At 40.9% G+C, this 23,000-nt stretch overlaps 1 protein-coding gene across 1 annotated transcript in view; it reads left to right on the top strand.

Annotated features, from left to right (window-relative positions):
• The first annotated feature begins 4,396 nt into the window (after positions 1 to 4,396).
• LOC129823809 (serine/threonine-protein kinase N2-like) overlaps positions 4,397 to 23,000 on the top strand; it is a 41,805-nt gene continuing 23,201 nt past the window's right edge. The window contains exon 1 of the mRNA XM_055882822.1: positions 4,397 to 4,766. Within this exon, the coding sequence (XP_055738797.1) occupies positions 4,746 to 4,766 (21 nt within the window). The 5' untranslated portion in view covers positions 4,397 to 4,745. The remainder of the gene's footprint in view (positions 4,767 to 23,000) is intronic.

The following is a 23,000-nucleotide window of genomic DNA, read 5'->3' on the forward strand; positions in this document are numbered from 1 at the left end:
CTGAGTGCTTTTAATGTCATTCTTCATTAGTACATTGATCGATGAAAATGTTAAAGGCTGCTGTTCTTGCTGCATACTGTAGAGGGAGCTCATTAGCTATCGTGTCTTCACCCTGCCTGGAGTGAAGACATCTACGGGAGACATTATCCAGTCCATGGGGATGTGGTGTGTGTGTGATGGAAACAGCAAATGAACACTTGGATACTGTAAGTTAAAAGAGATGAATCAGGCTAGGTGTTTCCCCTTCCAAAAAAAAAAAACAGCTACTCAAAATAGCTGTAGCCTCAAATCAAATCTTTGTTCCATAGGTTGAGGTCATATGACTGCACCACTGCAACGCTTGTATTGTTAGTGTAGACCAGATCCAACCCTCCCTATACCATCACTGGCAACTGCCAATAGTGTTATGAGGTATGCATGCAATTGTGTATGTACAGTGCTGTGAAAAAGTATGTCTTTGATATATTTGGACATATGGATAGTTAATGTTAATTTCAAACTATTGACAAATAGACCTAATATAACATTTAACAGTGACAAATAACACATTTATGCAATTAAAATAAACAGAAATCCAATTTTCCTTGTGTGGAAAAAGTTAGTACACCCCTACCTGTATCATCCCATCAAATGGCTAAAATTAGAATCCGGTGCACCAAAACAGGTGCAAATGATTAGAAGTCAGAGTAACTTGGAGGGTACATAAAGATCAGAAACGTGGTCTGGTTTGGTCTTAACGATACAGGTGTGTGATAGACTTGCCTAATTAAATACATAAATAAATAGGCCAAGATCAAAAGAGCTCACTGAGGCCCTTCGAAGAAAGATTGTTGATGACTAGAGTCTGCGAGGAGTTACAAAGCCTGTTCCAAGCAATTTGAAGTCAATCATTCCACTGTCCGACAGTTCATCTACAAATGGAGAAAATTCCAGACCACTGGCAATCTATCTAGGACAGGCCGTCCCACCAAATTCAGCCCAAGAGCCGACCGAAAGATGCTCAAAGAAGTCTCTAAGAACCCCAGGGCAACATCAAGGGATCTACAGGCATCTTGCAACAATCAATGTCGAAGTGCATGAGTCAACTGTCAGAAAGAGACTGCACAAACTTGGCCTACATGAGAGGTCAGGAAGGAAAGAAGCCTCTGCTTTAAAAAAAATGATATAAATGGACGACTGAAGTTTACCAGACCACACCTGGGTGAAGAACAAGACTACTGGAACAATGTGCTCTGGACAGACAAGTCAACGGTGTAGTTGTTTGGGCGCAATGCCAGACGTCATGTTTGGCGAAAAACAAAACACTGCCTTTGAACAGAAGAACATTATACCAACCGTAAAGCATGGTGGAGGGGGCATTATGGTTTAGGGCTGCTTTGCTGCTTCAGGGCCTGGCCAACTTGCCATCATTGGATCACCCATCAATTCACATTGTACCAGAGAATACTTGAGGAGAATGTGAGGCCATCTGTCAAAAGGCTGAAGCTGAACCGAAACTGGATCTTGCAACAGGACAATTGATCCAAAACACTCCAGCAAATTCTTAATTGAATCGTTCAAAAATAAGAAATGGAGGGTTATGGAATGGCTGAATCAAAGCCCAGATCTCAATCCTATTGAAATGCTGTGGGGGGACTAGAAGCGGTCTGTACATGCAATAAATCCCTCAAACATCACACAGTTGAAGCAATTCTGTAAGGAACAGTGACCAGAAATTCCTCCCAGTCGAAGGAAGAGACTGATAGACAGTTACAAGAAATGCCTACATGACGATATTTCATGCTAGGGGTGTACTTGTTTTTTTCTGCATAAGGAAATTGCTTTTCTAGGTTACCTTTATCTGTCAATAGTGTTGCAATGGAGATCAAATATCTATATTTGATTTATTTTTACATAAAATGCAATCCATGGTTGAAATCCATAATCGAGACACAGGGGTTTCCAAACTAGGGAAAATATTGGCTCCAACCCAGGGCTGCTGATGCACACTGTTGAAGCCATATAATTAATAATGTTTCTATGGTCGAAGCAGCGTGCCACTAACCTCTACCCAGCCTGCCCCAGGGTTCCACTAAACTCTACCCAGCCTGCCCCAGGGTTCCACTAAACTCTACCCAGCCTGGCCCAGGGTTCCACTAAACTCTACCCAGCCTGCCCCAGGGTTCCACTAAACTCTACCCAGCCTGGCCCAGGGTTCCACTAAACTCTACCCAGCCTGCCCCAGGGTTCCACTAAACTCTACCCAGCCTGGCCCAGGGTTCCACTAAACTCTACCCAGACAGACCCAGGTAATCTTATGCTAGTCATCAGTTACTGAACCAATCTCCCAGTAATCCCATCGTTAGGTAGCCTACGACAGATTCCTGGATTTGCCAATGTGACACAATAAAAAAGGGTTTCCCTACCCTCTGTCCAAGCCACAATTAGGCCTGATGGAATTCTTGTAGAACCCCCTTTTCTTTCGTAAAAGGTTCTTTGAGGGTTCTTCGTAGGGTTAAAAGGTTCTGCCTGGAAACTTTACGGTTCTAGATAGAAATAAAGATGCAAAGAGTTACTTGTCTGTTTTTCCCATAACTGTCTCAACAGGTAATGCCCTGGGGTGTATTCATTCCAACAATTCTGGTTCACAATGGAACGTTTTGCAACTGTTTGGAGTTTCTCTTGGACAAATTCAGGTAAATCCCTCCCCGTCTTGTTCCGCTTGCTTCAGTTTAAGAAATGTTTTGCAACAGAATCAGCAGAATGGAAACACCCCTGTTGAGTGCCATTATGCTTTCTCCCTTTGTGCTACTTCCCAGACTGATCTGGGGCCTGCTTCATGAGATTAAATAGTGTGCTCTCTCTTGTCATCTGTGAAATGACCAAATTGATCCAGGACCTGTAATGAAGGCTAGTCTACAGTGTCATCTATGAGACTGAGCGAGGTCTGATGTAACTTCAACTTTTCAATGTGCTGGGGTACAGGTTAGTTGAGGTAATTTGTACATGTAGGTAGGGGTGACGTGACTATGAATAGATAATAAACAGAGAGTAGCAGCAGTGTACTAAACAAATGGAAGGGGGGGGGGGGGGAGGGGGGGGGGGGGGGGTCAATAGTCCGGTGGCCATTTGATTGTTCAGCAGTCTTATGGCTTGGGGGTAGAAGCTGTTAAGGAGCCTTTTGGTCGTAGACTTGCCATGTGGTAGCAGAGAAAACAGTCTATGACTTGGTTGACTGGAGTCTCTGACAATTTTATGGTCTTTCCTCTGACACCGCCTATTATATAGTTCCTGGATGGCAGGAATCTTGGCCTCAGTGATGTACTGGGCTGTACGCACTACCCTCTGTAGCGCCTTACGGTCAGATGCCGAGCAGTTGCCATACCAGGCGGCGATGATACCGGTCAGGATGCTCTCGATGGTGCAGCTGAAGAACTTTTTGAGGATCTGGGTACCCATGCCAAATCTTTTCAGTCTCCTGAGGGGTAAAGGTTTTGTTGTGCCCTCTTCACGACTTTTCGTGCCCTCTTCGCTCCCTCTTCTTGAGCTTACACATGGACTTGCTTCTTTCTGTCTTGTTGCAGCTATTTCTGTACTACTACAGTGTATTAGGTTACCGCTATATACTATACTACTGCCACTTTTTTTTTTTTCAGGCATCCTATTATGATGAATGATGATGATGAAGAAGATGATGTCAATCAGAGGTGAAACCTCTATGACCCAATTGTCATACTTGATTAAACTAAAATACTACTTGAGTAAAAGTATTTGGTTTTAAATATACTTAAGTATCAAAAGTAAATGTAATTGCTAAAATATAAAAGTAAAAGTATAAATCAACTCAGATTCCTTATATTAAGCAATCAAGACGATTGTCTTGTTTGTTTTTATTTACTTATAGCCAGGGGCACACTTCAACAGTCAGACATAATTTAGAAACAAAGAATTTGTGTTTAGTGAGTGCCAGGTCAGAGGCAGTAGGGATGACCAGGGATGTTCTCTTGATAAGTGGGTAAATTAGACAATTTCCCTGACCTGCTAAGCATTCAAAATATAACGAGTAATTTTGGGTGTCAGGGAAAATGTAAGGAGTAAAAAGTACATAATTTTCTTTAGGAATGTAGTGGAGTTAAAGTAAAAGTAGTCAAAAATATAAATAGTAAAATACAGATACCCCCAAAACTACTTAAGAAGTACTTTAAAGTATTTTTACTTAAATAATTTACACCACTAAGTTTCAACTATAGGATAACCTGGAACAAGTAGTATCCAGCTCATGATCTTCATCATTTTAGTGCACTTTTAGAATTGTCACACGCTATTATATTGTGTAAACATGATTTCTTACAGGAGAGTGCGAGGCTCGTGCGTGTGAGAAGTTTTATGATCACGTGAGAGAGTGTGAATAGAATCTGGCTGAGAGAATGGGCTCTGGGTTGAGTTGGTGCATAGCTCCCATGGGCGGACGCTGATGTGTTTCCACACAAACCACAGCCTCTCGCTCCCAAAGTGAAAGCAGTGGGACATTTATTTATGTTGCTGCTTCATATATGTGGACTACAGAACAACTTTTCTTCCCTCAGCGAAAAAAGACGCAAGGACTCAAGGAAAGCCATGGAAAGTCAAGTATTTCCAATATGACCTATGGTTTGGTCACCAAATAGGTTATTTTTGACGCACGAGAGGGAAACTTAAAACAAGGCTGTTTTTGGAGTTCCACCTCCCCTGTCTCCGTACAGTTTGATTCAAAGTCAAAAGCCAAGATGGCCGCCGATTCCGTGCAGGTATGAAAAGTTGACAACTGTTGCAATAAATGCGTAAAGTTGTTGTAAAGTGCGCTTTCCAAGTTGGTAAATAACTTTATTCTATATACAATTTGCAGTGGATTCAAATCTTTTGAGTTTAATACATTTCTTAGGGATTTTGTCCCCCTCTTCCGAAGGATTGTCTGGGAATTATAGATTGAGGCCTGGAAAACATTTATCAAAATATCAAAAGTTTTGTGTAATTTTGCACTTGAGCTCCCACCAGCTGAACAACTGAATTAATCTGTTGTATATTTTAATGACAAATCAATTGAATATCGACTATGATAGTAAAATGTTGAGCGTTTTGGAAGAAAAATTACGTAGTTTCGAACGCATGGAAAAACATTTTCCATTTTAAGGTCCTTTGTAAACAGTGACCCAGTCAAGTGGGCGCGTGTTAAAGCCCAATGGTGTCTATTAAAATAAAAACTTGTTTTACTAGGCTACAATACGTGTACTAAGTTAGTTGAAAATAATGTTCCAAGACATGCAAGTATAATATTTTTCAATTCCAAAAGGTTGAGCATTCCCTGATACATGATTGAATTTGAAACTGGTAACTCTAATGATATTACAACATTTTGAAACTTCACATCTTGTAAAAAAAAAAAAACGGTAGAAAGTAAAAATAAAATCTCAACCGCAACAAATTACTCCGAAAAAAAGTTTGCGGTCATTGCTGACTGGGGTGACGTCATCTGTCAAATCTGGTCATTTGTATATTAGGGTGAGAGGAAAAAAAAAGTCTAGCGAACAACAATGTAGCGTGGACGCATAATGATGTGATCGATGTGATCTGACCATAACTTTGTGTCCTGCGGAACATGAGGCTACATTATTTTTCTCTCTCAAACTTCTGTATTCCAGGACACTAACCTGTGAACATATTGCCTTTGTTTGCAGTTTCAGTGATTAGATTAGAGGTAGGTCACTCTTTGGAACCTTATGTGTACCCACTCAGCCTCACTCATGAATTCAGACTTGTCTTTTTGCAGACATCGTTTCACAAGACTCTTGTGTTTGTTTGGTGATCGCTGAGATTGTTTGGACAGTGAGTGGATGACTATATCTGGTATTTGTCGAATTGATTATGTTGCTGTTGACGACTAGACAAAGGACTAGTGCATGTATAGGAGTGACAAAGTGGTGTTATTCCCCATAACCTTTTGGTCATCAGTAGTTTGTGTCTTGTGTTGTAATCCTGCCAAGAAAAACAGGAAAAACATACACTGTTCCTAGGTATCACTGCCCTTGGCCTGTGATGTAAGAGTGACACGTCCAGTTAGACTGACCAGGGCTGTAATTATACTGAACAAAAATATAAACGCAACATGTAACAATTTCAAAGAATTTAATGAGTTACAGTTCATAAAAGGAAGTCAGTCAATTTAAATAAATTCATTAGGCCCTACTCTATGTATTTGACATGAGTGGGCAGGGGTGTGCCTGGGAGGGCATAGGCCCACCCACTTGGGAGCCAGGTTCAGCTAATCAGAATTAGTTTTTCTTACAGACAGAATACTGCTTACCACCTACCCCCGCCACCTCAGACGATCCTGCAGGTGAAGAAGCCTTATGTTGAGTTCCTGGGCTTGCATGGTTACATGCGGCCTGCTGTTGTAAGGTCGGTTGGATGTACTGCCAAATTCTCTAAAATGCTTATGGTAGAGAAATAAACATTACATTCTCAGGCAACAGCTCTGGTGGGATTTCTGCAGTCAGCATACTCCCTCAATTTGAGACATCTGTGGCGTTGTGTGAAAAACTTCACATTTTAGTGTCCTTATATTGTCCTGAACACAAGGTACACCTGTGTAGTGATCACACTGTTTAATCAGCTTCTTGATTTGCCACACTTGTCATGCTCACTAACAGGGATGTAAACGCATTTCTGCACAAATTGAGAGAAATAAGCTTTTTGTGCATGTGGAACATTTCTGGGAACTTTTATTTCAGCTCATGAAACATGGGAACAACACTTTACATGTTGCTTTAATATTTTTGTTCGGTGTACTCCTGTCATCTATGTAATTTACAAGCGTTGCAGTCTTTTAAATGCATTTGTCTGGCTTGGAGGTGATTGTGTTCACGCTTATGTGCCATTTCTGGTATAAATGCAGCTACCAAACCAAATGTAATAAATCCGGTTTGGGGTAGGAATTGGTGATGTTTAGGTTCAATTGTTGTTTAGGTTTAATTTGGGCTTTAAAAAAAGCAGTTACCATTGCGCTCTACCTTAAACCTAAATAGTCTTGGTTTTTAAAGTCAGTCTTTTAGCATACGTTAACGTTCGCCTGTCTGACTTTTCCATTGTCCCTCATTTAGCTTTTGTTGGAGTTTGAGCTTAAGGCTATTTAGCCTGCTTACAGTGGAAGTTCATGCCCTAATATTTGCTTTGGTTGGATTCTTGTAGGTGCATAGGTTAAACTAAGTTAAGGAATAAGGGCACAAGCTTTTATCATTTGCGTTGATTCAAACTTATATGCAAGCCTGTCCAAGTTCAATGTTCTCCTCAGTCAGTTAAATTTTCATAGCTATGTTGTTGCTTAGAGTGGAAAATAAGGGTGGTCCATGGCTTTGCATCGTCTTCACACTGATAGTCAAACACAGCTACAGAAACCAATTGGGTTGAGCTGTCTTTTTACCTCTTCCAGCAGTTGTGACCTCCATTTTACCTGTGAGTCATACAGGGAGGCGGAGCCTCTCTCCCTCTGGACTGAGACGCAGGCCTAATAGGCCAACAAATACTTCATCTGTAAAGGTTTGGCCACTAGTCACCCAGAACAGGGAACCACCGTGCAGTCTAATCTCAAATACACACTAAGCCTAGGTGTCAATAAGAGTATAGCAGCTAGGGAGAAATAAACGTAGGCTACTTTGACTCAAATACAATCGTTCCAAAGCGCCCTATATTATTCCGTTGGCTCAGTTGGTTGAAACGTGGCGCTTGCTTGCTTCACCGAAGTAGTGGATTCGATTATTTCATTGGCCAAATACTGATTAATTAACTGTACTAAAATATGTATACAGTTTTGGGAAACCAAGGCAAAAAATGTTTTTACGTTACAAACTCTTTCCGAGGCTCCCAATCTCAACCTTAGAAGTATTAATTTACATGTAGCTGTACACAACTGATCTTCCTCTTGCTCCCATACACGTCACTCCACAGGGGAGGCCATTGGAACTCTGCCGTTTAATATACACTGCTCAAAAAATAAAGGGAACACTTAAACAACACAATGTAACTCCAAGTCAATCACACTTCTGTGAAATCAAACTGTCCACTTAGGAAGCAACACTGATTGACAATAAATTTCACATGCTGTTGTGCAAATGGAATAGACAAAAGGTGGAAATTATAGGCAATTAGCAAGACACCCCCAATAAAGGAGTGATTATGCAGGTGTTGACCACAGACCACTTCTCAGTTCCTATGCTTCCTGGCTGATGTTTTGGTCACTTTTGAATACTGGCGGTGCTCTCACTCTAGTGATAGCATGAGACGGAGTCTACAACCCACACAAGTGGCTCAGGTAGTGCAGCTCATCCAGGATGGCACATCAATGCAAGCTGTGGCAAGAAGGTTTGCTGTGTCTGTCAGTGTAGTGTCCAGAGCATGGAGGCGCTACCAGGAGACAGGCCAGTACATGAGGAGACGTGGAGGACGCCGTAGGAGGGCAACAACCCAGCAGCAGGACCGCTACCTCCGCCTTTGTGCAAGGAGGAGCACTTCCAGAGCCCTGCAAAATGACCTTCAGCAGGCCATAAATGTGCATGTGTCAGCATATGGTCTCTCAAGGGCTCTGAGGATCTCATCTCGGTACCTAATGGCAGTCAGGCTACCTCTGGCGAGCACATGGAGGGCTGTGCGGCCCCACAAAGAAATGCCACCCCACACCATGACTGACCCACCGCCAAACCGGTCATGCTGGAAGATGTTGCAGGCAGCAGAACGTTCTCCACGGCGTCTCCAGACTCTGTCACATGTGCTCATGTGCTCAGTGTGAACCTGCTTTCATCTGTGAAGAGCACAGGGCGCCAGTAGCGAATTTGCCAATCTTGGTGTTCTCTGGCAAATGCCAAACATCCTGCACGGTGTTGGGCTGCAGGGCTCTGGCAGTGCTCCTCCTTGCACAAAGGCGGAGGTAGCGGTCCTGCTGCTGGGTTGTTGCCCTCCTACGGCCTCCTCCACGTCTCCTGATGTACTGGCCTGTCTCCTGGTAGCGCCTCCATGCTCTGGACACTACGCTGACAGACACAGCAAACCTTCTTGCCACAGCTCGCATTGATGTGCCATCCTGGGTGAGCTGCACTACCTGAGCCACTTGTGTGGGTTGTAGACTCCGTCTCATGCTACCACTAGAGTGAAAGCACCGCCAGCATTCAAAAGTGACCAAAACATCAGCCAGGAAGCATAGGAACTGAGAAGTGGTCTGTGGTCACCACTTGCAGAATCACTCCTTTATTGGGGGTGTCTTGCTAATTGCCTATAATTTCCACCTTTTGTCTATTCCATTTGCACAACAGCATGTGAAATTTATTGTCAATCAGTGTTGCTTCCTAAGAGGACAGTTTGATTTCACAGAAGTGTGATTGACTTGGAGTTACATTGTGTTGTTTAAGTGTTCCCTTTATTTTTTGAGCAGTGTATATATATTTTTTACCAAAGTTTATTTTTAAGACTCCACTCGCTCCCCGGAGTGAGATTAGGTCCCTTTCTTGTCTCATGTGACCTCACAGAGCGAGAGGCTAACAGGATTTGGCTGCCCCTTCCTCAGACAGTTTAGGCCAAACTCTGTTTTTAGAAAAAGGGAGAACTTTTGTTTTTGTTGTGAGAGGAAGAACAACGCAGAACTTAAAAACATACGTGGACGGCATCTGTAGCAGATGCAATGGAGACAAGGTTGATGGAAATTGATGATGTGATGGTAAGGAACATAGATTTGTGTAGCCACTGTAGGAATTGTAAAACACCCGTGTGTGGATTACGTTACGGTGTTAGCTGAATGCAGCAAGGGCAGAATGCAGCAAGGGCAGAATGCAGCAAGGGCAGAATGCAGCAAGGGCAGAATGCAGCAAGGGCAGAATGCAGCAAGGGCAGAATGCAGCAAGGGCAGAATGCAGCAAGGGCAGAATGCAGCAAGGGCAGAATGCAGCAAGGGCAGAATGCAGCAAGGGCAGAATGCAGCAAGGGCAGAATGCAGCAAGGGCAGAATGCAACATGGGGTGTAGATAGGCGTAACATGTTCTGGTGTTGTGGGCTCATTGTGCCTTGTCTATGAATGGAGCAGTAAGCTAAGCTCAGTTCAAGTGCCTTAAGCTTTTAATGGTTTCACTATGTCAGGGGGAGCTTTTATTTTTTTGCTACAATTTGAAATAAATATTATACACAAGTTCTAGGAAAGGGGTCAACCCGAGTGAAATGAAATGAAATTGTCAATTGTATGCCCATTCTATTTTCCCTAAAGTTTTTGAAAAGTGTGCTAAAAAGTGTGGCATAAGCCAATATTTGGTATTTGTATCAAGTTATAATTTAAGTATCGTTTACAGAGATATTTGTACACCTGACAGGCTTTGGTGTTTACCTGCTGTTATTTGCTATTTGTACGCCTGACAGGCTTTGGTGTTAACCTGCTGTTACCTGCTATTTGTACGCCTGACAGGCTTTGGTGTTAACCTGCTCGGCATTTCTTTCTGTTGCACCTCAAATGGTGCTACAGGCTGATACAATTAAATGTGTCCCACTGTATACAAACTACAACTTTTTTATAAAAACTTTATAAAGCATTAACCTCTACAGGATCGATGGGTCCCCCACAGGACGGTTGAGCTAACGTAGCCTAATTCCATTAGCATGCGGTTGTAAGTAACAAGAACATTTCCCAGGACATAGACATATTTGATATTGGCAGAAAGCTTAAATTCTCGTTAATTTAACTGCACTGTCCAATTTACAGTAGCTAATACAGTGGAAGAATACTATGCTGCTGTTTGAGGAGAGCGCACAGTTTTGAACTTAAAGTTATTAATAAACTATTTGGGCAGTCTTGATATAACATTTTGAACAGAAATACAATGGTTCATTGGATGAGTCTAAAACTTTGCACATACACTGCTGCCATCTAGTGGCCAAAATCTAAATTGCACCTGTGCTGGAATAATGCATTATGGCCTTTCTCTTGCATTTCAAAGATGATGATACAAAAAACGATTTTTCTTTGCATTATTTTTTACCAGATCTAATGTGTTATTCTCCTACATTCATTTCACATTTCCACAAACTTCAAAGTGCTTCCTTTCAAATGGTATCAAGAATATGCATATTCTTGCTTCAGGTCCTGAGCTACAGGCAGTTAGATTTAGGTATGTCATTTTGGGGGGAAAAGGGGCGGCTCCTTTAATGTATTCCTGAACGCTTTATAGATGCTTTAATCATTTGTTAGCAATGTCTTGCTAACTAACCTGCATAAAGTATGATCATGATACAAAGGGTCCTTCTCTGGTGCTTCGCCAATTGTGGTATAACCTTTTTGTCCTCCAGATCCTTTTATATAGCAATCTCCATGACATTTCCTTAGGCCTGACCCCATTTAGTCGACTGGTCGATTGTTTCGTCGATAGGCTGTTGGTCGAATGAGATTTCTTTAGTAGAGCTGTAGTAAAAAAAAAATATATATATATATATATATATACACACACGCAGTACCAGTACCACAAGTTTTTTCAACTTTATTTTTTACTATTTTCTACATTGTATAATAATAGTGAAGACATCAAAACTATGAAGTAACAAATGGAATCGTGTAGTAACCAAAAAAGTATGAAACATCAAAATATATATTTTATTTTTGAGTTTCTTCAAAGTAGCCAACCTTTGCCTTGATGACAGCTGTGCACACTCTTGACAGTCTCTCAACCAACTTCATGAGGTAGTCACCTGGAATGCATTTAAATTAACAGGTGTGTGTTGGAAAAAGTTAATTTGTGGAATTTCTTTCCTTCTTAATGCATTTGAGACAATCAGTTGTGTTGTGACAAAGTAGGGGTGGTTTACAGAAGATAGCGGCAGGTAGGCTAGTGGTTAGAGCGTTGGACTTGTAACCGAAAGGTTGCAAGATCGAATCCCCGAGCTGATAAGGTACGAATCTGTCGTTCTACCCCTGAACAAGGCCGTCATTGAAAATAAGAATGTTCTTTACTGACTTGCCTAGTTAAATAAAGGTAAACATTTTTTTTGCCCTGTTTGGTAAAAGACCAGCAAGGCTAAAACAATCATCAAGGACAACAACCACCCGAGCCACTGCCTGTTCCCACCGCTACCATCCAGAAGGCGAGGTCAGTACAGGTGCATCAAAGCTGGGACCGAGAGACTGGAAAAACAGCTTTTATCTCAAGGCCATCAGACTGCTAAACAGCAATCACTAACTCAGAGAGGCTGCTGCCTACATTGAGACCCAATCACTGGCTAATTTAATAAATGGATCACTAGTCACTTTAAACAATGTCACTTCAAACAATGCTACTTAATGTTTACATATCTTACATTACTCATACCATGTGTATATAATGTATTTTATACCATCTATTGCACCTTGCCTATGCCGCTCGGCCATCGCTCATCCATATATTTATATGTACATATTCTCATTCACCCCTTTTTTAGATTTGTGTGTATTAGGTAGTTGTTGGGGAATTGTTAGATATTACTGCATAAGTTTCACTGCACTCGCATTAACATCTGTTAACTTATGTGTATGTAGGGCACTGCATCGCAGTGCTAACTGCGCCACCAGAGTCTCCGGGTTCGCGCCCAGGCTCTGTCGCAGCCGGCCGCGACCGGGAGGTCCGTGGGGCGACGCACAATTGGCATAGCGTTGTCCGGGGTAGGGAGGGTTTGGCCGGTAGGGATATCCTTGTCTCATCGCGCTCCAGCGACTCCTGTGGCGGGCCGGGCGCAGTGCGCGCCAACCAAGGGGGCCAGGTACACGGTGTTTCCTCCGACACATTGGTGCGGCTGGCTTCCGGGTTGGAGGCGCGCTGTGTTAAGAAGCAGTACGGCTGGTTGGGTTGTGCTTCGGAGGACGCATGGCTTTCGACCTTCGTCTCTCCCGAGCCCGTACGGGAGTTGTAGCGATGAGACAAGGTAGTAATTACTAGCGATTGGATACCACGAAAATTGGGGAGAAAATGGGATAAAAATTATAAAAAATACATAAATAAAAAAAACTTGTATGTGACCAATAAAATTGGATTTGATTTTGATTTGTCCAAGTCCATATTAGGGCAAGAAGAACTCAAATAAGCGAAGAGAAACGACAGTCCATCATTACTGTAAGACATGAAGTTCAGTCAATCCGGAAAAAGTTCAGTCAAGTGTAGTCGCAAAAACCATCAAGTGCTATGATGAAACTAGCTCTCACGAGGACCGCCACAGGAAAGGAAGACCCAGAGTTACTTCTGCTGCAGAGGATAAGTTCATTAGAGTTAACTGCACCTCAGATTGCAGCCCAAATTAAATGCTTTACATAGTTAAAGTTATAGACCCATCTCAACATCAACTGTTCAGAGGAAACTGTGTGAATCAGGCCGTCATGGTCGAATTGTTGCAAAGAAACCACTACTAAAGGACACCGAAAATAAGAGGCATTCTTGGCCCAAGAAACATGAGCAGTTGACATTTGACTGGTGGAAATCTGTCCTTTAGTCTGATGAGTTCAAATTTGAGATTTTTGGTTCCAACCGCCATGTCTTTGTGAGACGCAAAGTAGGTAAATGGATGATCTCCACATGTGTGGTTCCCACCGTGAAGCATGGAGGAGGAGGTGTGGGGGTGTTTTGCTGGTGACACTGTCAGTGATTTATTTAGAATTCAAGGCACACTTAACCAGCATGGCTACCACATCATTCTGCAGTGATACGCCATCCCATCTGGTTTATGCTTAGTGGGACAATCATTTGTTTTTCAGCAGAACAATGACCCAACACACCTCCAGGCTGTGTAAGGGCTATTTGACCAAGAAGGAGAGTGATGGAGTGCTGCATCAGATGACATGGCCTCCACAATCACCCGACCTCAACCCAATTTAGATTTGGGATGAGTTGGACCGCAGAGTGAAGGAAAAGCAGCCAACAAGTGCTCCGCATATGTGGGAACTCCCTCAAGACTGTTGGAAAAGCATTCCTCATGAAGCTGGTTGAGAGAATGTCAAGGGTGTGCAAAGCTGTCATCAAGGCAAAGGGTGGTTACTTTGACAAAATAAACAAATCAAAATATAGTTTATAACACCTTTTTTGGTTACTACATGATTCCATATGTGTTATTTCATAGTTTTGATGTCTTCACTATTATTCTACAATATAGTAAAAATAAAGAAAAGCCCTTGAATGAGTAGGTGTGTCCAAACTTTTGACTGGTATTGTATATGTGTACAAGACACCTGTCAGATTTGCACCTGTCTGAGTGGACCAATCCATTGTGGAGGTCGTAGGGATGGCATAGTCCATCACACTCTAAGAAGTTCTTCTGAACTTGTATATGGTCAAATTACATAAGGACAATGGTGCAACACTAATAAAAAATAGTATTTTATAACAAATGCACTTTCTCCCGCATTGGATAGTGGTCGCTGTCGACGGTTCTGAAACCAATCAGTGCGCTGTTGAATTGGCGCCTTTTCCTAGACCATGTTATGTGCATAATAGCAAAGTTAACCAGCATGTTGGAGTTGAGAACAATGCAGCAGAATGAGATGAGAAAACAGCCCTTGCCTTTAATGTCTAAGAAAGGTGAGGAGAGAGGAAACCCCAACTTAATTGTCTATAATCAGTAGCCTAACTGTTAAAAACGCCTGGCTTTATAAATCATCCATGTATATCTACAGAAATAAGACCGATCCTGCTTCTGTTGCCTATTTGAGTGTTTGTTTAATACCCTACTGATTCTGTGTGTACCACACCTCACACAATGTCATGTCAAGTAAACAATATGAGGGAAAATGCACAAGTCTTTTTCAATCTTCAACATAGAAATGCTACCCCAAAAAATGTATTGAAACTTGTTACAAATGATCACTCATGATTCACTGAACAATATTTTGAAAGAGGAAGTAAAGCACCTTAAGAATGGTTTCGTTTGTCTCCATCTCTACTAACCAAAGCTAATTGTATGGATTTTTAACCCTATTAATAATGTAAAATTAACATCTGTACAAAAAGACTCATGTGAAGGCCAAATTACAGAGGAACTTCTTGATGCAATTAAAGCCTTTAAGGATGGGAAAACTCCAGGGCTGGATAGCATACCAGTGGAAGTATCCAAAACTTTTTTTGATATACTCAGAGGACCATTATTAGCATGTTTTAACCACTCCTATATAAATGGTAGATTATCAGACACGCAACACGGTCTGATTTCATTATTACTGAAACAGGACCCAAGTGGTGTGTGTAAATAAAGATCCAGTCCATTTAAAAAATTGGAGGCCTCTTACACTTCAGTGTTGTGATGCAAAAATTGTATCTAAATGCTTGGCGCATAGAATTTAAAAGGTTTTGTCAGATATTATTCATCCTAATCAGACAGTTTTTTTTACATGGACGATACATTGGAGATAATATAAGACAAGTACTGGAAACAATAGAATACTATGAAATATCGGGGAAACCAGGCCTGGTTTTCATAGCTGATTATGAAAAGGCTTTTGATAAAGTATGACTGGAGTTATATGTATGCCTAGAATATTTAAATTTTGGAGAATCTCTTATAAAATGGGTTAAAGTTATGTATAGTAACCCTAGGTGTAAAATAGTAAATAATAGCTACATCTCAAAGTTTTAAACTGTCGAGGAGTAAAACAAGGTTGTCCACTATAGGCATATTTATTTATTATTGCCATTGAAATGTTAGCTGTTGATATTGTTAGATCTAATTTTAAGGGATTAGAAATCTGTGGATGAATTACAAAGGTGTCATTGTACGCTGATGATTCATGTTTTCTTTAAAAAACACAATTAGAATCCCTCCACAGCCTCATAGAGGATCTAGATACTTTTGCTAACCTCTCTGGATTAAAACCAAATTTCATCACTGAAAAATGCAACTTTTACATGACCGTGTAGTTTACTAATAAAATGGTCTGACGGGGATGTGGACATATTCAGTATACAGTGGCTTGTAAAAGTTTTCACCCCCTTGGCATTTTTCTTATTTTGTTGCTTTACAACCTGGAATTAAAATGGCTTTTTGGGGGGTTTGTATCATTTGATTTACACAACATGCCTACCACTTTGAAGATGCAAAATATTTTTTTTATTGTGAATGAAATAAGACAAAAAACAGAACTTGAGCATGCATAACTATTCCCCCGCCCCCAAAGTCAATACTTTGTAGAGCCACCTTTTGCAGCATATACAGCTGCAAGTATCTTGGGGTATGTCTCTAAGCTTGGCATCTAGCCACTAGGATTTTTGCCTGTTCTTCAAGACAAAACTGCTCCAGCTCCTTCAAGTTGGATGGTGTACAGCAATCTTTAAGTCATACCACAGATTCTCAATTGGATTGAGGTCTGGGCTTTGACGAGGCCATTCCAAGACATTTAAATGTTTCCCCTTAAACCACTCAAGCTTTATCAGTATGCTTAGGGTCATTGTCCTGCTGGAAGGTGAACCTCCGCCCCAGTCTCAAATCTCTGGAAGACTGAAACAGGTTTCCCTCAAGAATTTCCCTGTATTTACCACCATCCATCATTCCTTCAATTCTGACCAGTTTTCCAGTCCCTGCCAATGAAAACATCCCCACAGCATGATCCTGCCACCACCCTGCTTCACTGTGGGGATGGTGTTCTCGGGGGAATGCGAGGTGTTTGGTTTGCGCCAGACAGCGTTTTCGATGATGGCCAAAAACTTCAATTTTCGTTTCATCTGACCAGAGTACCGTCTTCCATATGTTTGGGGAATCTCCCACATGCCTTTTGGAGAACACCAAATATGTTTGCTTATTTTTTTTCTGGCCACTCTTTTGTAAAGCCCAGCTCTGTGGAGTGTATGGCTTAAATAGACAGATACTCCAATCTCCGCTGTGGCGCTTTGCCGCTCCTTCAGGGTTATCTTTGGTCTCTTTGTTGCCTCTGATTAATGCCCTCCTTGCCTGGCCTGTGAGTTTTGGTAGGCGGCCCTCTCTTGGCAGGTTTGTTGTGGTGCCGTATTCTATTTTTATAATAATGGATTTAATGGTGCTCCGTGGGATGTTCAAAGTTTCAGAGTTTTTTTTATAACCCAACCCTGATCTGTACTTCTCCACAACTTTGTTTGGAGAGCTCCTTGGTCTTCATAGTGCCACTTACTTGGTGGTGCCCCTTGCTGTTGCAGACTGGGGCCTTTCAGAACAGGTGTGTATATATATACTGAGATCATGTGACACTTAGATTGCACACAGGTAGACTTTATGGTGCAACCAAGGTAATTGGTTGCACCAGATCTTATTTAGGGGCTTCACAGCAAAGGAGGTGAATACATATGCACGCACCACTTTTCCGTTTTTTTTTTTTTTTTCAAATATATTTTGAAACAAGTTATTTTTCACTTCACCAATTTGGACTATTTTGTGTATGTCTGTTACATGAAATCCAAATAAAAATCTATTTAAATTACAGGTTGTAATGCAACAAAATAGGAAAAATGCCAAGGGGGTGAATACTTTTCCAAGGCACTGTATATATCCAGAAAGAAAGAAATGATCTCACCCGAATACATTTTTATAGAAAGTTAGCAAAAATAGATAAGATCTTGCTACCATGGACAGGAAAACACCTGTCTATTTGTGGAAAAATCACCCTGATTAACTCTTTAGTCATATCACAGTTTACCCATTTGCTTATGGTTTTACCTACACCTAGTGACCTGCTTTTGAAATTATATGAACAAAAAATATTACATTTTATTTGGAATGGCAAGCCAGACAAAATTAAAAGGGCCTATTTATATTATGAATTTGGAAGGAAGACATTATTAAATATTAAAGTATTAGACCTCTCACGGAATGCATCAGTCATACTGATGCATAGGTCTGTGGGGCGACGCACAATTGTCATAGCGTCATCCGGGTTAGGGAGGGTTTGGCCGGTAGGGATATCCTTGTCTCAGTATGTAAATGTAATAAAATGTATGCACTCTACTGTAAGTCGCTCTGGATAAGAGCGTCTGCTAAATGACGTAAATGTCATACAAAAGTTATACTTAAATGCGAAATGGCTCTCTAGTAAATTAGTAAGAATGTCTCACCCCATGTTCAAGAATGGCCTTTTTCCCTTTATTCAAATTACAGCTACTCACTTTTTTTTGCAATTTCAGTTTAATCCACCTGAAAAGACACAACAAATAATACCACAAATATTGTGGTTAAACTCAAATATACTAATAGATTTTTTTTTAAATGATTTTTCGATATATATTTAAAAAAAAAATTATATCATAAATAGGACTGGTGGAGTTGTCACACATGCAGCTAACACAGACATATGGAAATGTCTGCTCTACCCAAAATTATAACTAATTGCAGCATTACCACAAAAATGGAAGAGGCAAGTAGAAGGATGAAAAAGTAAGGAACTTGTCTGTCGGCTCTGCATTAAAGAGCAAAAATGGTTAAAGATAATTGTGGGAGAAAAAATACACTGCTCAAAAAAATAAAGGGAACACTTAAACAACACAATGTAACTCCAAGTCAATCACACTTCTGTGAAATCAAACTGTCCACTTAGGAAGCAACACTGATTGACAATAAATTTCACATGCTGTTGTGCAAATGGAATAGACAAAAGGTGGAAATTATAGGCAATTAGCAAGACACCCCCAAAAAAGGAGTGATTCTGCAGGTGGTGATCACAGACCACTTCTCAGTTCCTATGCTTCCTGGCTGATGTTTTGGTCACTTTTGAATGCTGGCGGTGCTTTCACTCTAGTGGTAGCATGAGACGGAGTCTACAACTTACACAAGTGGCTCAGGTAGTGCAGTTCATCCAGGATGGCACATCAATGCGAGCTGTGGCAAAAAGGTTTGCTGTGTCTGTCAGCGTAGTGTCCAGAGCATGGAGGCGCTACCAGGAGACAGGCCAGTACATCAGGAGACGTGGAGGAGGCCGTAGGAGGGCAACAACCCAGCAGCAGGACCGCTACCTCCGCCTTTGTGCAAGGAGGAGCACTGCCAGAGTCCTGCAAAATGACCTCCAGCAGGCCACAAATGTGCATGTGTCTGCTCAAACGGTTAGAAACAGACTCCATGAGGGTGGTATGAGGGCCCGACGTCCACAGGTGGGGGTTGTGCTTACAGCCCAACTCCGTGCAGGACGTTTGGCATTTGCCAGAGAACACCAAGATTGGCAAATTCGCCACTGGTGCCCTGTGCTCTTCACAGATGAAAGCAGGTTCACACTGAGCACGTGTGACAGAGTCTGGAGACGCCGTGGAGAACGTTCTGCTGCCTGCAACATCCTCCAGCATGACCGGTTTAGCGGTGGGTCAGTCATGGTGTGGGGTGGCATTTCTTTGGGGGGCCGCACAGCCCTCCATGTGCTCGCCAGAGGTAGCCTGACTGCCATTAGGTACCGAGATGAGATCCTCAGACCCCTTGTGAGACCATATGCTGGTGCGGTTGGCCCTGGGTTCTTTCTAATGCAAGACAATGCTAGACCTCATGTGGCTGGAGTGTGTCAGCAGTTCCTGCAAGAGGAAGGCATTGATGCTATGGACTGGCCCGCCCGTTCCCCAGACCTGAATCCATTTGAGCACATCTGGGACAACATGTCTCGCTCCATCCACCAACGCCACGTTGCACCACAGACTGTCCAGGAGTTGGCGGATGCTTTAGTCCAGGTCTGGGAGGAGATCCCTCAGGAGACCATCCGCCACCTCATCAGGAGCATGCCCAGGCGTTGTAGGGAGGTCATACAGGCACGTGGAGGCCACACACACTACTGAGCCTCATTTTGACTTGTTTTAAGGACATTACATCAAAGTTGGATCAGCCTGTAGTGTGGTTTTCCACTTTAATTTTGAGTGTGACTCCAAATCCAGACCTCCATGGGTTGATAAATTTGATTTCCATTGATAATTTTTGTTTGATTTTGTAGTCAGCACATTCAGCTATGTAAAGAAAAAAGTATTTAATAAGAATGTTTCATTCATTCAGATCTAGGATGTGTTATTTTAGTGTTCCCTTTATGTTTTTGAGCAGTGTGTATATATATATATATATATATATATATATATATATATATATATATATATATATATATATATATATATATATATATATATATATATATATATATATACCAATTTCATTTAAGGACATTTGTTTTTTACAGCTGTGCCATATAGATTGCAAAATAGTTGGGAAGAGATTTTCGATGTACCGATTCCACGGCACATGGTTTATGAATTGACACGCATTATGACGACGGATTCAAAACTTCACATTTTAAATTATTATACAAAATTCTTGCAACCAATAGAATGATATAGGGGATACAATCTTCTCAGCTTTGCAGATTTTGCTGCGAGGAGGCAGAGTCGTTAGATCATTTATTTTGGTACTGTCCATATGTAGCTCGTTTTTGGAATGGCTGATGAATTGCAACATTTACCTAGAACTAATGCTGCCGATAGCAGTACTGGGTAATGTGAAAAGTCACAGTCAATCGATCAATACTATAATAATTATTTTAGCAAAAATGTTTCTTTAATTTACATTCTGCAGAAGGTATGAGAATAGAAAGGTTCAGTACTTTTGTGAAGCATCACAGCACAGTTTAAAAATATATGGCAAATAGAAATCCAAAATGGATGGTGTTAAGTGATAGATGGGAGGGATTGAATGGAGCTGAAAGGTGGGACTTATTAAGATAACAAATCTAAAACATATGGGTTCTGTAAAATGTATATAGGTTCAGAAACTTTGAAATAGCTCAGTTACAAATAGAAATCAAACTGGATGGACATCAGAAATAGAGGAAGGACTGAAAACAAACAAAATATAACTATTGTAAAATAGATTGTCTGTAAAATGTGTATAAGATGTATAAACTGAAGGTAGAAGCCTAAGTGTTATTGCTTATTAGTTTACTCCAATTGGGGGAAGGGTGGTAGGGTTTGCAGGGAATAATAAAGGTATATTCTAAAAAGTGTGTATTTATTTATTTACCAAAAAATATATATATTTATTTACCCAAAAAAATATGGGGGATTGGAAATGATGCAGACAATTACATTGTTGGAAGCAACAATCTATCCTCAATATTAAAGCTGATACACCCCCTGGGGAAAAAAGTATATATTTTTTTTAATTCACATTTGTCTGTTTTTAATCTTTACTTTGTTAGAACGGCCTTTCTGGTAATATGTATTATTTATTTAGTGTTTACACAGTTCCAAATTGTCCAATTTTATTTCAACAACAACAACAAATATTTTTTTATATAATATTATTATTATTAACGCTCCTTTTTCTTGATCTCCTTCATATTGTTACTAATAATAAGTGATGTCATTATCATTAGTAGTGTTAGTATAGCAGCCTTCTATAACTACCATCCAGCTGTAAGCCTAAGAGCGTTTCCTGTTTAGCCTTAATACCGTAACTTACATAGGCCTATATTTCAAGACTTATATAGGCTACTGTATCAATCATATGAGTCATTCATGATTTGAAATGCAGTCAAGCATTTTAGTTTTAAAAGAAAGTGACCCTTAAATAATTAGCTTAAACAATAAATAAACCGTTCCATTTCGGGAATTGCATTAACGAATGAATGTGAATGTTTTTAGTCTTTGCTGTTATAAAGGCTTTTTAAATAAAAACGTTACCACAGGTATGCGTATAATTTATTTAGTGTTTACATTGTTCCAAACGGTCAGAAAAATGTTATTGTAATCTAACAGCACCTGTTAGGCATACATAATATGCACGCAGAGCTTGCTCCTTAACTTTTATTTTTCTTCATATCCAGTATTTTCCACAACTAGTCAAATGTATTCCACAAATCTGACTTCCCCTTTACCTCATGAGCAACCAGTAAACATTTCCCCGTTTCGAGTTTATTTGTCACGTCCTCTGCATCCATTTTGCTGTTACGATGTTTGGAGTTTGTTATGACCATTTTATTGATGTGATTATGATATGCTATAGGTCAGGCCATATTGGTCACGTGCATGCGATGAATACATGTCACATAAAGAGAACAAGGGTTGAGGGAATAGGGAATGTTTTCCCTAAAAAAATTAGGGATTTTGGAAACAGAGCTTTTCAGTCAGAAATTACTGTTGCAGCTTCAGCAACGCGTACAGCGTGATAACTGGTGGTCGCTGCAGCAACGCGTACAGCGTGATAAATGGTGGTTGCTGCAGCAACGTGTACAGCGTGATAACTGGTGGTTGCTGCAGCAACGTGTACAGCGTGATAACTGGTGGTCGCTGCAGCAACGCGTACAGCGTGATAACTGGTGGTCGCTGCAGCAACGCGTACAGCGTGATAACTGGTGGTCGCTGCAGCAACGCGTACAGCGTGATAACTGGTGGTTGCTGCAGCAACGTGTACAGCGTGATAACTGGTGGTCGCTGCAGCAACGCGTACAGCGTGATAACTGGTGGTCGCTGCAGCAGGGAGGAGAGAGAGGGACAACAGGTGTTTGTCACAGTCACTCGCTGTCTTTTTTTTTTTTTTACACAGCGTTGCAAGTTTGAGCCCAGCACAATCAAATCAATTGCTGGTCGGACTCCCTCTAGTCATTTGTGTGTCTTTAATTATTTAATCAAACAGTGTGCTTAAAGAATGAGACAAGCTAAGTTAATATAAACTCAGCAAAAAAAGAAACGTCCCTTTTTCAGGACCCTGTCTTTCAAAGATAATTTGTAAAAATCCAAATAACTTCACAGATCTTCATTGAAAAGGGTTTAAATACTGTTTCCCATGCTAGTTCAATGAACAATAAACAATTAATGAACATGAACCTGTGGAACAACGGTCATTAAGCCATGCGTTCCGCTAGCGGAACCCCTGACAACATTCCTCTGAAAAGGCAGCGTGGGAAATTAAAAAATATTTTGGGGAAATATGTAACTTTCACACATTAACAAGTCCAATACAGCAAATTAAAGATAAACATATTGTTAATCTACCCATCGTGTCCGATTTAAAAAAATAAAAAAATAATAATA

This window comes from Salvelinus fontinalis, chromosome 26, assembly GCF_029448725.1.
Source record: "Salvelinus fontinalis isolate EN_2023a chromosome 26, ASM2944872v1, whole genome shotgun sequence".
NCBI classification, from domain to species: domain Eukaryota; kingdom Metazoa; phylum Chordata; class Actinopteri; order Salmoniformes; family Salmonidae; genus Salvelinus; species Salvelinus fontinalis.